Source organism: Oryza sativa, chromosome 6, assembly GCF_034140825.1.
Source record: "Oryza sativa Japonica Group chromosome 6, ASM3414082v1".
Classification (NCBI taxonomy): Eukaryota; Viridiplantae; Streptophyta; class Magnoliopsida; order Poales; family Poaceae; genus Oryza; species Oryza sativa.
Genome location: NC_089040.1, coordinates 28,538,878 through 28,553,886, shown reverse-complemented (window position 1 = coordinate 28,553,886; position 15,009 = coordinate 28,538,878). Strand labels below are relative to the sequence as shown.

At 44.2% G+C, this 15,009-nt stretch overlaps 3 protein-coding genes and 1 long non-coding RNA gene across 6 annotated transcripts; 3 read left to right on the top strand and 1 right to left on the bottom strand.

The window, feature by feature from the left end:
* Positions 1 to 521: 521 nt before the first annotated feature.
* Positions 522 to 4,783, top strand: LOC136351277 (BTB/POZ and MATH domain-containing protein 1-like). Its single transcript, XM_066311835.1, has 2 exons — positions 522 to 3,977; positions 4,421 to 4,783. The coding sequence occupies exon 1, from the start codon at positions 2,876 to 2,878 to the stop codon at positions 3,968 to 3,970; it is 1,095 nt and encodes a 364-aa protein (XP_066167932.1). The 5' UTR covers positions 522 to 2,875; the 3' UTR covers positions 3,971 to 3,977; positions 4,421 to 4,783.
* LOC4341793 (BTB/POZ and MATH domain-containing protein 1) lies at positions 4,783 to 6,950 on the top strand. Its single transcript, XM_066311773.1, has 2 exons — positions 4,783 to 4,826; positions 5,957 to 6,950. The coding sequence occupies exons 1-2, from the start codon at positions 4,783 to 4,785 to the stop codon at positions 6,948 to 6,950; spliced, it is 1,038 nt and encodes a 345-aa protein (XP_066167870.1).
* Positions 6,951 to 8,608: 1,658 nt separating this feature from the next.
* Positions 8,609 to 11,869, top strand: LOC4341792 (phosphoglycerate kinase, cytosolic). The gene is made up of 7 exons (XM_015788707.3): positions 8,609 to 8,686; positions 8,782 to 8,998; positions 9,727 to 9,804; positions 9,910 to 10,170; positions 10,511 to 10,828; positions 11,157 to 11,315; positions 11,392 to 11,869. The coding sequence occupies exons 2-7, from the start codon at positions 8,804 to 8,806 to the stop codon at positions 11,584 to 11,586; spliced, it is 1,206 nt and encodes a 401-aa protein (XP_015644193.1). The 5' UTR covers positions 8,609 to 8,686; positions 8,782 to 8,803; the 3' UTR covers positions 11,587 to 11,869.
* A 691-nt stretch (positions 11,870 to 12,560) lies between these two features.
* On the bottom strand, positions 12,561 to 14,121 carry LOC112939354 (uncharacterized). 3 transcript variants are annotated; one of them, XR_003243005.2, is made up of 2 exons: positions 13,348 to 14,121; positions 12,561 to 13,249 (listed from the first exon to the last, which is right to left on the bottom strand). It is a non-coding gene; the product is annotated as an uncharacterized lncRNA (long non-coding RNA). The 3 variants fall into 3 exon arrangements; XR_003243006.2 differs by having other exon boundaries at positions 12,561 to 13,246; XR_003243004.2 differs by having other exon boundaries at positions 13,366 to 14,121.
* Between the last annotated feature and the right edge of the window lie 888 nt (positions 14,122 to 15,009).

Genomic DNA, 15,009 nt, shown 5'->3' with positions numbered 1-15,009 from the left:
CCATGACTAGTATTGTCTGGCCCCCGCCGTTCGCGATCGTTGCATTCTCGGTCCTCGTTTGGGCGGTTTCCTCGATCATGGCGCCATGAAGAAACATGACGCCGAGAGCGATTTGCGTCGTCCCGTGTGCGCCGTGCTTCTCGGCGATTGTTAATTTGATCTCGAAGATCGCCAGTGCCACGAGGTGGAGGGGTAGCCTGTCGAGGCAATTCCCTCCGCTCCGGATCTTCACCATTGGCGTCGCCGATTGGTGGCTGATCTTGGTGTGCTGCGGTAGCAGCCTCTTTGAACGCATTGCTGAGGTTAGTCACCGACTCCCGTAATCATTCTGTCCAACGCTCGAGGTCGTCGTTCAGAACGGGATCGTAAGGAGTTTCCCTCAGTATAGCTTGAATAGCCCTGATGTGCTGGACTAGAGTAGTCGATTGATTCGCCGCTTCTGCGTTGGCTTGCGCTGACGTGCCAACGTCATCGATAACTAATACCTCCCGCGGCGCACTTGTTGTCGATGACCCGTAGTCTTCGAGGGGATGTAAGACCGATGGTTCGTGAGGATCGAGATCGATTACCCCAACGAATCGATCTGAGGCTGGAGTCGCTCCCTGTTCCTTGCCGTTATCCCTAGCGGGGACGTATGACTTAGGAGACGGGGTTTTCATGGCGCCGAGGAGAACTTTGCAGCTCGAGAGATCGTGATTCTTTGTCTTGTGGATAGGACAATAGACATCCCGAGTCGGAGAAATACATTGAATTCCACGTTCTTTGCAGGCGCGAATTTCAGCACGGACGTTGATGAATACCCAGCAATCTTGAAGGGTATGTTTCTTGGTTTTGTGGATAGGACACCAAGACCTGATAGCTTCGGAAGTCATCTTTGTCGGCCCGTGATTTATGTCGGTGGGACAAGACTTGGCCGCATCAGAATCCTTCCCGAGTTTGGATGTAGTCGGTAATCCGTTCTCCGTTTCAACGGGTGGATTTTTCGACATGGAGCCGTCTTGGTTTGTGGCCACTGCGTTCTCGTTTTCAGTCATTGGAGGACCGGTTGAGATTGGCATCGTGGTGTAAACCGGGAAGACGATTTCACCGACTTGAGTCCATACCAACATTGTTGAAGTTGAGAATGCTTGGCTGGAGCTGGTGTTGACATTGTTATCGACGAAGCTTGATGGCATAGTAGTAGAACCTTGAGTACCAAGTCCCCCTACCTGGCGCGCCACTGTCGACGGGTGATACCCGTAGACCAGATATAGAGGGTATTGGGGTACGCTGGTACAAGGATCTACGTAGTACGACATCGAGCAATCAAAAGACAAGAATTATACTGGTTCAGGCCCCTTGACAGGTAATAGCCCTAATCCAGTTGATGTGGGATTATATGGTGGAAAACACAGGTTACAAAGGAAAAGATGGAACTTGTCAGATCCGGCGAGATTGTAGTCGAGTCGATTCGACTAGCTCTCGACGACTTGGCTCCTCATAGGCTCCGGCTTCGTAGGCTGTGTGGATTCTGAGATTCGATGATCTATGCCCTCCCCGGGGGGTCCCTTTTATATCGCAAGTCTGGTACTCTCCGAGTAGGACTCGAACATATCAGACCTAGCACGATACGTAGGTAACCCAGTTCTTGTCCGAAAAGGACTTTTTCCCGTATATTGATTTCGTGAAAGGTTTCCTTAGATCATAAAGGAAATATCCGCATGCGCGTGGGTATGCCATGTCGATACGTATCGTATATCGAAGGGTAGGGGATATGCCTGACCCGTAACCCTGACAAGCACCATTGTGCATAGTATCATGCTCTTTCTGTGGTAACATCGTAAATCAAAAGTGGAGCCAGTAGGAAGACATGAAGATAAGCTGTATAGGGTTAGATAGTTATTTACCATTAAAACTTTATCATTACAACAATGTTAAATTGACCAACATACAACACTAGCTCTAATTATAATCATCTTTTTGATGGACCTAGAAACCCCTCTAAGCTAATTACAAAAATATTTTTGTCGTTACGGTGTGGAGGGATATTAATATGGAGTATTAGATTACTAGAGCAACGGCGAATAATTCGCTCGTGTGTTCGAAAAGTCGTGGGTTGTTCTTGACTTCTTGCCAGTGCTGTTGTACATCTCAATCCATACATACATAGCTGTGTTCGACACTCTTTTTCCCGACCCAAACAGTGTACATGGAAAATGGACCGCACACGTGATTAATTAAGTATTAATTTGATTTTTTAAGCAACTTTTATATAAAAACTTTTTTTAAAAAAAAGCACTGCTTAGCAGTTTGAAAAACATACACGTGAAAAACGAGGGGAGGGGTTTAGAGTGTAAACGCTGCATTGGTCGATCATGCCACAAGTGGGGAATCAATTTCTATCCTGCACTGAAGCCATCGGTCAAATTATCCAAATTAATTAAAGAGGGAACTCGGTCTGATGAATTCGCCTGTTCATTTCCGGAAGCGCTACCCGAGGAGCCATCGAACGATCGACTAGCTCACTTTAATGAACGACACCGATATAGTATAAGAGTAGATACAATAGCAGACTATAAGTCAGCTGCAAATATATTTTAAAGAGATAAATAAATAGAAAGAAAAGCAGTGAGCTATAAATTTATAGCCAGCTATAGCACGGACTCCAAGATGCAGTGTGTGTATGACAGGTAGGACTAGATATTAATAGTGTAGTATGTAAATATTGTATGAATAAGCTCTTAAATTGGCTATAGATGAATTGGAGGACTATGCTATTAAACTTGCTCTAATACAAAAGCACTCAGCTACTGAAGAAAAACAATTCCACTCGCTTCCTCACCTAGCCCTCTCTCCACGATACGTCCAGTCCAGCCATACGATTCGATCGATCGCCATGGGAAAGCTCACCGACGTGACACGCTCCAACGACATCCAGCTCAAGATCGTGGGCCACTCCTTGACAATGGCCATGGACGACGGCGAGTTCTTCAGTTCCAGGCGGTATTGCGTCGGCGGACACGACTGGGAGATCCGCCTGCGGCCGAAGGATCCCTGGGTTGGCAGGCGCGACCGGCCGCTCACGCTCAAGCTCGTCCTGCGCGGCGCGCCCCGCACAGGCAGCGGCAGTGTGAAGGCCCAGCTAAGCTGCTGCTTGGTAGATCCGACGCAGAAGCTGAGGCCGTCGGAGATGAAGACCGTGTCGCATAAGTTCCACAAGCCCGGTGACTACTCGCCCCGTGCCGTGTTCATGGCAAGGGACGAGCTGGAGGCGTCGGGCTATCTCACAGACGATTCCTACGTCGTTCAGTGCGCCATCACCGTGCTCCGAGAACAGCCGGAGATAGCCGCGGCGGCGGCAGCGGCGGGCGACAGCGCGAATGCAGCCGTGGCGCCGTCGTCCGAGTTGCACGCGTACCTTGGCGCCCTCCTGGAGAGCAAGACCGGCGCCGACGTCACGTTCGTCGTGTCCGGCGAGTCGTTCGCCGCGCACAAGGCTATACTGGCCTCGAGGTCGCCGGTTTTCATGGCCGAGCTGTTCGGGGCGATGAAGGTGAAGGCCTCGGAGCGCGTCGAGGTCAAGGACATGGAGGCGCCGGTCTTCAAAGCCATTCTTCACTTCGTCTACACTGACACCGTTCCAGAGCTCGACCACCGTGATGGCGAGGAGACGGAGGCAGCGTCGACGGCGACGGCGATGGCGCAGCATCTGCTCGCCGGCGCCGACAGGTACGGGCTGGAGAGGCTCAAGCTCATCTGCGAGAGCAAGCTCGCCGAGCGCATCGACGTCGACACGGTGTCGACCACGTTGGCGTTGGCGGAGCAGCACGACTGCTCGCATCTGAAGGCCAAGTGCGTCGAGTTCATTGCTGCCGGCACGGCTGAAAACCTTGATGCTGTGTTGGCCACTGATGGGTTCAAACATCTGGAGGCGAGCTGTCCCTCGGTGTTGACTGACCTTGTCAAGGTTGCCCGTGGAAGAAAGAATTAAAATGCAGGTACGTGCGTATCAGAGATGTCATAGCTGAACTGTTCTATTGTGAAATTTTCTCTAGGATTTGGCAATGCATCATCTCTGTTTGTGCTAGAAGTTTTGATTGATTCTTCCCAGTCATGGAGTAGTGCATACTTTGTACAAGCCCATTATTTGTCACTACTCACTAGTACTAGCTAGTATTACCTTGGTCATTCTTGTATTTTTCTCACGTGTTAGTACAATACTACTACTGCACTGCAGAAATATGCTTCTGCGTTTCAAGCCTTTCAGGCTATGAGAACATGCCTGTTGCCACTAGTAATCAGTACGTTTATTTTTCAGAAACATTTCTTTAAGCAGGAGAACCTGTTTTTTTTTTTTCAGAATCATCACTAGCTTCGCTCTGTTCTTAATATTTATTTATGGGCCATTTGGCATCTGAGCAAAAATTTTCCTATTGTGCAGGTAATAAGCAGAGAAGATTTCAAGTTGCTCCTGGATGCTGGCGATGAGCTGCTGCGGACTTGCTGAGAGCAAACAAATCTTCAATTTGCTTATATGTTTGCTCTATCCTTTTCTTTTGTGATTTTGCCATTGGATCTGTTGTGTGATGCCCATGATCATACGGTTCTCTTCTGCAGTGGGCAATTCGTAGTAATTAGACGCAACCCTGTCTAATCCCTCTGCTACTCTGTCTGTGTAGGGCCTTTCATTTCAGTTTAATCTGTAATTGAAACGGGTATATCCCGGTTCAGAAAAACATATTGGAGTAGTTCTCGCCTTCAAAGAATCAAATCCCTCTGGGGAAAATAGATTGACATTTAGGAATGGAGAGGCACAATGCAGTGATCAGTTTTCAGGCTCATTGCCGGTCAGTTTTGGCAGGGAGATCTGAAACAATGATAAACCTTGGTTCTGAAAATTTTGTGCTAAAACTTGTTTTGTTGCAAAACCTGATTTTGCACAGTTGAACTGCTGACTCAGGATCAAATTTATTCCATTTCTCATTTCTCATAAAGAAATTTGCTCTTCAATGTACGATGGAGTTTATTTTCCTTTGAACCTGCATAATAATATACCGGTACGTGTTAATGACAGCAGATTGGACACAGCAGGTCTTGAACTCTTGATGAACGAAACATCCCCGGCCCAACCGAGGATCACGCGGCCCACATCAAGGATTCGGCCGACGCGATGTCCACGTCATCGCTGGCTGCCACGACAGTATGGATTGGACAAGCTCAAATTTTATTTTTCAATGTTCAATGGAGGTTTTTTTTTCTTTTTTCAGAAAACCTAGACAACGGTATCCTGTTGGAACGGGATACTCTTCTATAAGACATACCTGTTGTGGTACCAGCTACATAGTACCCGATAACTGTGATACCTGTTACCCAACACCTGTAATACCTAGGATCTGATACCTATGATACTCGTGCAAGAGAATAATTAATATGTCTATCCTGTTGCAACGGGATCCCGTAGCAGCCCTCTCCTTTTTTGGGCTCAGAACCTCCACAGATACCTGTCCGTTTGTAGAATCCCATAAGAATTCGTCGACACTGCGGCGGTGCAATATCATTGCAAATCTCCGGCTCGTCTAAAAGTTCAGTTCATCAAGGGGACAAATTAAAAGGAGAAAAAACGAAAAATTAGTTGGATGTTCATTGAAATTTTTAGGGATTGATGGTTTAGCCCTTGTTGTTTACCTTGTTTCCGAAACATTTGTATATTTCTGGTTTGCTTTTGCGAACTATACCTGTTATTAATTGTAGATGGTGGGTACTAAAACAGACTCCTGTAACAAGTTATGTCTCTTTGTAAATCTAGTGATAAAACGTTTCGATTTGAAATCCACGAAGGGATATATATATAGCCGGTAGTTAACGCTCGATCGACGCCTGAGCCCAGAGACATGGAGAACGCCGCCATCAACCTCACGCAGGCGGCGCGGCGCGTGTAGCTGCTCAGGATCAACGGGTACTCGGCGACCGCGAACAGGCAAAATTTGGTCACGTCGTGTACGATCGCCGTGGGCGGATACGACTGGCTGATCGAGGTCTTCCCGGCCGCTTACTACCACGGCACCAGCTCCCGCAACTCCGGCCCCTACATAAAGCTGCGCTTCACCTTGTCGAGCGACGGCGAGCGCACCGTGTCGGCGACGTTCAGATGCCGCCTTGTCGATGATCATCAGATCAATCAAACCGCCGCGTCCGCATCCAGCTCTTTCAAGGAGGTGATAGTGACATCCATCTTCTCCAATGGCCAACCAAAGGACATGTTCTTGGTGTCGAGGAGCTATGCGTCTGAATACAGATACGTCCAACCAGACGACTCCTTGCTGATCGAGTGCGCGATCACCGTTCTGCTCGAAGCACCAGTGAACGCGGCGGCAAGCGTTCCGGCGCCTCTCTCCGACCTGCAGAAGCACCTCGGCGAGATGCTGACGAGCAAGAATGGCGCCGACATCACGTTCCTCGTCTCCGGCGAGCCTGTCGCGGCGCACAGGTGCGTGCTCGCCGCGAGGTCGCCGGTGTTCATGGCCGAGCTGTTCGGCGACATGAAGGAGAAAGACTCGCAGAGCATCGAGATCAAGGACATGGAGGCAGAGGTCTTCAGGACCCTGCTCCACTTCATCTACACCGACACTTTGCCGGAGCAAGATGACGACGACGTCGAGGCTGAAACAATGGCGTATGGTCTTCTCGAAGCCGCGGATCGGTACGGCGTGGAGAGGCTGATGCTGATCTGCGCGGAGAAGGTGCACGCTGGCATTAGCGTGGACACCGCCGCGATGGCGTTGGCTCTGGCGGAGCGCCATGGATGTACCAAGCTCAAGGCTAGGTGCATCGAGTTCATCTTGGCTTCTCAGGAGAATTTCCACGCAGTCGCTGCAACGGAGGGTTACAAGCTTCTCATGGATAGCTGCCCCTCTGCTCTGAATGACCTTCTAGTGGCTGTTTTTCTGAGGTACAAATTAACTGTTCTGTAACCGGAACATGTACGGGATAGAACAACGTTCCTAGATAGAGTTGAGTATTGCGAGCTCGAGATTTGAAGAAGAAAATAGTGAATTTTCCCAATTACAATACTCCATCAGTTTTAATTTATTTATTGTTCTAGCATTTAACTTTTTTTAAAAAAAATATTTATCTTTCTCGCATTTCAAATCATTTTTACTTTGGCCCGTTCTAACTTTATAAAGATACATATTTTTTTCTCGTTTTCCGTTGGCACGCTTTTCAAACCGTTAAACGGTGTATTTTATGCGAAAAATTTCTATATATGTGACCTTTCCTCATGTTATTGATTAGGGTCGCAGACTCGTAATGCGTACTCCCTTTCATATTGTTTATTAGGGTCGCAGACTCGCAATGCATACTCCGTTTCATATTGAAAAAACATTTTGACTTTTTTTAAGTCATACTGCTATTTATGTCTCATTAGTTTTTTCTATAAATTTAGTCAAACTAAAAGAAGTTGACTTTTAGAAAAAACACGATATAAAAAGGAGGGAGATAGGGAATAGATCAGACAAAGCAAACAATTGTAGGATAATTTCTCAGGATATGAAAATCACTAGGATGCTTGATGTAGTGAGAGCATGTCTAATGTATAATTTCTCAAGAGTGTAAAGGTGGGATCCACTTGTGTCATAGCAACTATAGATGAAAAGTCCATCAACGTATAAAATCCACCATTGATCATATAGTTCACAACATATAAGATAGCTTCTTTGTTGGTTTAGCGGTAACTGGTCTGGTGTTAGGTTTCTCTTAGGTTTTATATAGGCACTATCGGGCTTGGTGTGGTGGTGGTGGTTTTTTTCTTTCCTGGTTAATGTTTTACAGGGTGCTAGCCTTGCAATTTTTGAACCTAAGAAATCAACCATATGCCAGCAATTTTTGACAGAAAAGTGAAGTAGAGACTTCTAGCTAAATATTGTGGCTAAGTGGCTTACTCAAAGTACTTTAAGTTGGCAAGTCAAATATTAAAGTAATGGAGTATATGTTAGTCAAACTTACTTAACTGAAGTGCTACTACGAATTAAACACGTCTATATCTTACTCTAGTGGATAATTTATTTTAATGGTTACTAGAAAGGCATGCCCAAAGCCATCAATCTGTTATAAAAGGAGTATAATTTGTTATAAAAAGAGTATGTTATAGGTAGCTTCTTTGTTAGTCTAGTGATGAGTTTTGTGTTAGTTTTCTTCTAGGTTTTGTATAGACGCTGCTCGGGTGGTTATTTTTCTTTTCTTTTCTGATTAATATTTTATATGATGTTAGTCTAGTAATTTTTTTTAACTCAATCACTTGCTGCCATTATTCAACAGTTTTCTATTGAGATCTATCCCGTAAATAAATCATGGCACCGTCTCATATTAGTTGTTAATGAAAAAAATTGTTCAAAACTCCAGTACAATCTGAGTCGTCCACTCGTCCATACCAGAACAAATCCTTTCATCCAAAACCCACGGCGCCGAAAGCGTAAACCCCGAAAGGTCCAAAACCTTTGACGTGCAGTGGGACCCACATTTCGTCTGGCTCCACATGCCACTGGCACACGTATCAAGGAGCCTGACAGGTGGCACAACTGCAGGCAACGACGATATAAAGAAAAGCCCAGCACCTTCCCGTGCCTTCCTCGTATCCAAACTCTCCTTTACCCCAATCTCGTGAGCGGCGACGAACTTTGCCACCGATTTCGATCCTTTTTTTTGGCAGGTAAATCTTACCTCATCTCCCCTGATCGCTCCGATTTATGGATTGCAAGGCCGTCGTGCGAATTTTTGAGATTTTCGGGGTCGGATTTGGTGCAGCGTGTAGTGACGCGAGAGAGAAATGGCGAGCAAGAGGAGCGTGGGCACCCTGACGGAGTCGGATCTGAAGGGGAAGAAGGTGTTCCTCCGCGCCGATCTGAACGTGCCGCTGGATGACAGCCAGAAGATCACCGACGACACCCGCATCCGCGCGTCGGTTCCCACCATCAAGTTCTTGATGGGGAAGGGCGCCAAGGTCATCCTGGCCAGCCATCTGGTGAGGATTACTACGTTGCTATAATGTGTTTGAGCATGAGGTTGTGTGATATGTGAGATTGGTGGTCCGTTTTGGATGATGTGACATGCTATATAAACAGTATCGATTTTATGATTCATCAAAGGGTGATAGGTTCACAGTGAATTTTAAGTGGTAACTATGTGCAGATTCATGGTTACGATAGGAGGTTAAGGTGTCAATATAAATTTAATACTGTATTTTTAGACTGATTACAGTGAGCGATGATTTCACAGAGTAATGTTTTGAGTGATCTTTTATTTATCTTGCGATTTTACTACCAGAATGTGGCATTTGTTACTTAATTGTGTTGTTATTATGTATATCTAATTTTGATACAAATACCTATTAATGGTTTCCATCAATGCCCAACACTTGCTTGCAAGAGGCACAATTCCCTTTTACAAAATCACTGTAATGCACCACGGTTTCTTTAAACTTTGGTTCTCCTATGTTGTGTAAGTCAAATGCAAAATCCACCTCTGTAACATTTTGGTTATAGAAAGAGCCACATGTTTAAAGTGCAGTAGTCCTCAAAAATCCCCATGCCATATAATTGGGTTATGTTAAAATGGCAAATGAAACTGAAATTGTATGTTCAAAAAAGGGCAGCAGCTAACCGTGTTTCTATGCTTGGGATAATGTTCTTTCGCCCCCCTTTTTGTTTTCTCTTGTCCTCTGTTGTAATGCAATCAATTTTGTCTTTTCAGGGTCGCCCAAAAGGTGTAACCCCGAAGTACAGCTTGAAGCCTCTTGTTCCGCGCTTGTCTGAGCTTCTTGGTGTTGATGTATGCTATAAAAGGATAAATCATATTTATTATTCTGCAATTCTGCTTACTACAAACTGGTAGACCATCTTATATTTCCATGTTTTGATGATGTCCTTGTCGTAGGTTGTGATGGCCAATGACTGCATCGGTGAGGAAGTCCAGAAATTGGCTGCCACTTTACCAGATGGTGGTGTTCTGCTTCTAGAAAATGTTCGGTTCTACAAGGAGGAAGAGAAAAATGACCCTGAATTCGCCAATAAGCTGGCATCTGTTGCTGACCTTTATGTAAATGATGCCTTTGGCACAGCACACAGAGCTCATGCTTCAACAGAGGGAGTTACGAAGTATTTGAGACCTTCTGTTGCTGGTTTCCTCATGCAGAAGGTATTGCACAAGTTTCCTTACTTTGTGCATTGCTCAAGATTTTCACCATCTGAACTGTTTTGACATAACTGTTTGGTGAACATAATTTCGTTTGGTGTTTACTTACTGATATACTCCATTTAGAACAATGAAACTCCTTCAAGTTGCAAGCAGCAGATGGCTTGCAGCAGTACTTGAGTGACAAGTTGCAAGACATGTTGAAATCAACTACATTCTTTTTGCCAAATTGCATATTGTCTTTTAAATTGTATCCGCAATGAATTCAAGCTGTTTTTCCTTGAGATTTTTTGAAATATGTAATCCTTTTAAAATTTTGTAGTAACTGTCCTCACCAATCTAGGAACTTGACTATCTTGTTGGAGCTGTTGCCAACCCCAAAAAACCATTTGCTGCCATTGTTGGTGGATCCAAGGTGTCAACAAAGATTGGGGTGATTGAGAGTCTTTTGGCAAAGGTTGACATCCTCATACTGGGTGGTGGTATGATCTATACATTTTACAAGGCTCAGGGATACGCTGTTGGAAAATCTCTTGTGGAGGAAGACAAGCTCGAATTGGCTACCTCGCTTATTGAAAAAGCCAAGTCAAAGGGAGTCTCCCTATTGCTTCCAACTGATATTGTAGTAGCTGATAAGTTTGCTGCGGATGCAGAGAGCAAGGTTTGTTCATTACCTCGTGAATGGCACTGCATAAGAATTTCATTTCACTGCATCATACAATCATAGTTGAATATATGAAAATGGTTTTTCAGTAGCACAACATTGTAAATGTGAACTTGCTGCCATGGCAATGTTCTTTTGAAGTAGTCATTCATAAATCATGGCTTAAATTCACTGCGTCATATGCCAAATATCTGCATTCAGCATTCGCCTTCTGTATGGCCAGTTGCCTGGTAAATGGATTCAGCAAACAAACAATATCAGAGAGTACTTGCGACTACAATTCTGCAGTTATCCTGTAGAACTGACAATATGAAACCATATGCAGACTGTTCCAGCATCTGCTATCCCTGATGGTTGGATGGGCCTTGATATTGGCCCAGACTCCATCAAGACTTTCAGTGAAACTTTGGATACTACCAAGACTGTCATCTGGAATGGGCCTATGGGAGTGTTCGAGTTTGAGAAATTCGCTGCTGGCACTGATGTGAGTACTGTTTTTGAACAGATTTATCAGCACAGGTTTTTGTGTTTGAAGCTAAATGTGTTCTTAATCAATTCAGGCAATTGCCAAGAAATTGGCTGATATCACCGCCAAAGGTGTTACAACGATCATTGGAGGTGGCGATTCTGTTGCTGCTGTCGAGAAGGCCGGGTTGGCGGACAAGATGAGCCACATTTCAACGGGAGGTGGCGCGAGCTTGGAACTGTTGGAAGGCAAGACCCTCCCAGGAGTCCTTGCTCTTAATGACGCATAAGACTGGTGGCAAGCATATGACGCAATTTCCCTAGCCTTTTGCGGTGGTCTTGTTCGGACCTTGGTGTAAGTTTGTAAGAATGCAAAGTCAGTCGTCTGCTACCTTTGAACTTGAAATAGGCTTCGCTTCAGGTATTGCTAGATGACAGTGAATAATAATAAGCTTTTGGCGTCCTCGGCATGAGAGAAATGCCCGGCACAAACAAACTATAATGGTGTACTATATTTTGCCATATTCTAGTTGCAGCAGTTTACACTAAGCTATAATATCGCTCTTGCTGTTATGAATGAGACCTGTACATGTTGTGTATGGAGACAAATGCCACTGTGCATACTGTTTTAAGCCTTCTCAGGTGAAGCTTCTGGGCTGCCAGTTTGGTTTTGGGCGTTGGTATGTTGCTTTCAGATTCTATGTATCATCCAAAGCTAACTTTGTGAATAGAACTTGATGATGAATTCGTTGCAATTAGATGTCATGGAACGTGAGGATGGCTAGCTGTTTCTCAAGACCTTTTCTGCCATTAGTTTTCTGCAGTAGGCTTTTCCAATGTGCAAGATACTGGACCGAAACCTGGCACGATCTGTGTCGCTGTTAATCACAAATAGAAGAATCTTATCATATGTTGTCAGAGTTAATGCAGCATGGACGCTGCATGGCCTTTCGGAGGCAAGGATCACATTTGCACATGTAGATGTGTTACGCTAACCTGTGACGATATTATGGTCGTGTCCCCCAGGCTACATGCCCATGTGTTCACCGACATCTCTTCATGCTTAGACTGTACTACTGCTATTAAGTTTTGGTTGATAAAAAGGAACAAAAATTGTGGTACTCCTACGTACTATTGCACTTCAAAGCTGCTCACACCACATGTTTCAGGGCTTCAGATATGACACCTCTTACATATGTCATACAGTATTTGATATGTCCTCTCAATAATTAAAATTCACAGGAACTATAGCAATGCTTAATCCAATGTGATATGAGTCATTTTATTATTAGCTATTATTTTGGGGAAAGAGGATGCTTTCCGGAAGATGAACATGAGAAGCACACATTGTGATTATGGAGTCGCTAAAATCGTGTAGGAGCACATGCATATGGCCAATGCTTTCTCTAAAAAACAAAAACCATTTCAAGCGGCCAATGGCCAATGCTTTGCATTTTTTTTTCTTTTCTGAAAATCACATTCTCTGTAGAATATTGTCACAGTGTCGAGGACAGCAGTTGCGCTCCCTAGATGTAGCTGAAAGGATTTATGGCTCCTGTCGTGATGTTGCCTGAAACACTTAACAGTACAGATGTAGAACTGCAGAAGCAAGTTCAGATGAACTAACAATGTCCCTGGAGCATTGTTTTTTTGTGAAAATGTATATATAGCAGTGTAGTAAATGTGTCCGAGGAGGAAATGGGGGACAAAATTGCTCAGAGTTCCAACTGAGAATGTATCAACAGTTGTGAGATTAGATAGCAATATATCGTACTGTATCAAATCATCAAGTGCACACAAAGAAGAAAACCATGTTCAAGAGAAAATGAGAAGTATATGGCTAATAGTTTAATCGTTACAGGAACAAAGAACACTGACCTCCTTTCTCCATAGTCCATAGAAGTTCGGGAAAAGGTTGCATCATATAGCTTGTCAGCTTATAGTGATGACCTGCTGAGAAATCACAGTCAAAAAAGAACTACAGATCAACAGCTCGATGGATCAGAAACAAATTGCATGACAAAACAAGATAACATCGATCAGCAACCTACCTTAAGACAATTACGAACCTGTGATCGAAGACTGGAGCCCCGATGAGATGGTTTTGCTGGTAGTGAGAGAGTGAAGCTGCAACATGATCTGATCGATGAAATTAAAGACATGGATGCCTTCAAACCGATCAAATCCATACATAGCTCAGAACAACGAATGCAGATCGAGATCAGAACTGCAGTAGCAGCTCCTGGCTGAATTCAATATATTCAGCAGTGCAACTCATGGACCAGATCATGCTGGCAGCTTCAGCCTCTCACACCAGCAAGAACTAATATCTTCTGACCAAAGAAAAATGCGTGCTCAAACGATACTTCTGGCATTGTGTCAATCCATCCATCTATATGTATATCATCAGTGGCAATTTCGGTAGGGCAGTGAGACAAAATCTTGCGAGCGCCATGCATGGATGGAGGTCGACTCATCAAGACTTGCAGCTAGGTATGGTCCCTCGCGTTCTCGCCCACCCACCCCTCGTGATGCTGCCGTTCAGCGCGTGCTCGATGCATTCAGCTTAGCTGTACTGTGATGTACGCTCTCGTATCCGTCTCTGTGGACTGTCCTTGCTTGCACAGCGCCTTAGATGAGTTCGATCGATCGATCTCCAGCTGCTGATAATTTTGCGCATTCGGCGCCGTTGGTTTCAACGTGATGTTTACAGTGAAATTCCTATGGGAAATTTGCTGCTTCTCGAGGCTGATTGCTGTAGTAATTTCTTCTTCTTCTTTTTTTTTGTTTTGTTGGTGGGAGTATTTTGGGCTAAAATTAGCGTCAATCAAGGTGCGAACTGTTGATCTTGTACCTGGAATAGATCGAAAAATGTACTACATATATAGATAGTGGGAATGAGCTGTTATTGACTAATCACATTGGGTTCCAGTACGCAATAATTTCATTAGGACGATAATGACGACCTAACCACTTAATGAAACTTTAACATATTTTACGTTTTCTAACCGAAATGACCTTTAATTTCTCGACCAATTCTAAAAAAAAGGGAAAAGAGAGGGGCGTTGCTAATGGCCGGCGATCACCCCCATCCCCCTATACGCTCCTCTCCCCCCTTTCTCCTCCCCTTTTTCTCTTCCTACTACACCATAATTTTTTTAAAAAAAATAAAAAAAAGTTAGAAAAATTTATGTATAGAAATACTATATATATAAAAAATATTTGAATTTAAATTTAAATTTGAATCGGGTATATAAACTTTTGACTTATATACTTTGGGTCTATAAACTTTATATGTATAAACTTTAGATGTATAGAAATACTATATATAAAAAATATTTGAATTTAAATTCAAATTTGAGTCGGATATATAAACTTTTGACTTATAAACTTTGGGTCTCTAAACTTTAGGTGTATAAACTTTAGATATGTAAACTTGAGGTGTACAAAGTTTAGGTGTATAAATTTACTAAAATAGAAAAGTAATACAGTGCCAAAAAAGAAAACCACATGGAGGAGGAGGGTGATCGCTAGGGGCAATCGATCGCCATTAGCATTTTCGAAAAGAGAGAGAGAGGGGGGGGGGAGAATATCTCTTCAAGCTGTCAGTGGCAAACTGGTAACCTACACAGTTAAGCCCAATTCAACATGGACCTGAAATACTGCCCATTAACAAAACCCCATTAATAGAAAGCCCATTATTCTCCCTCTTT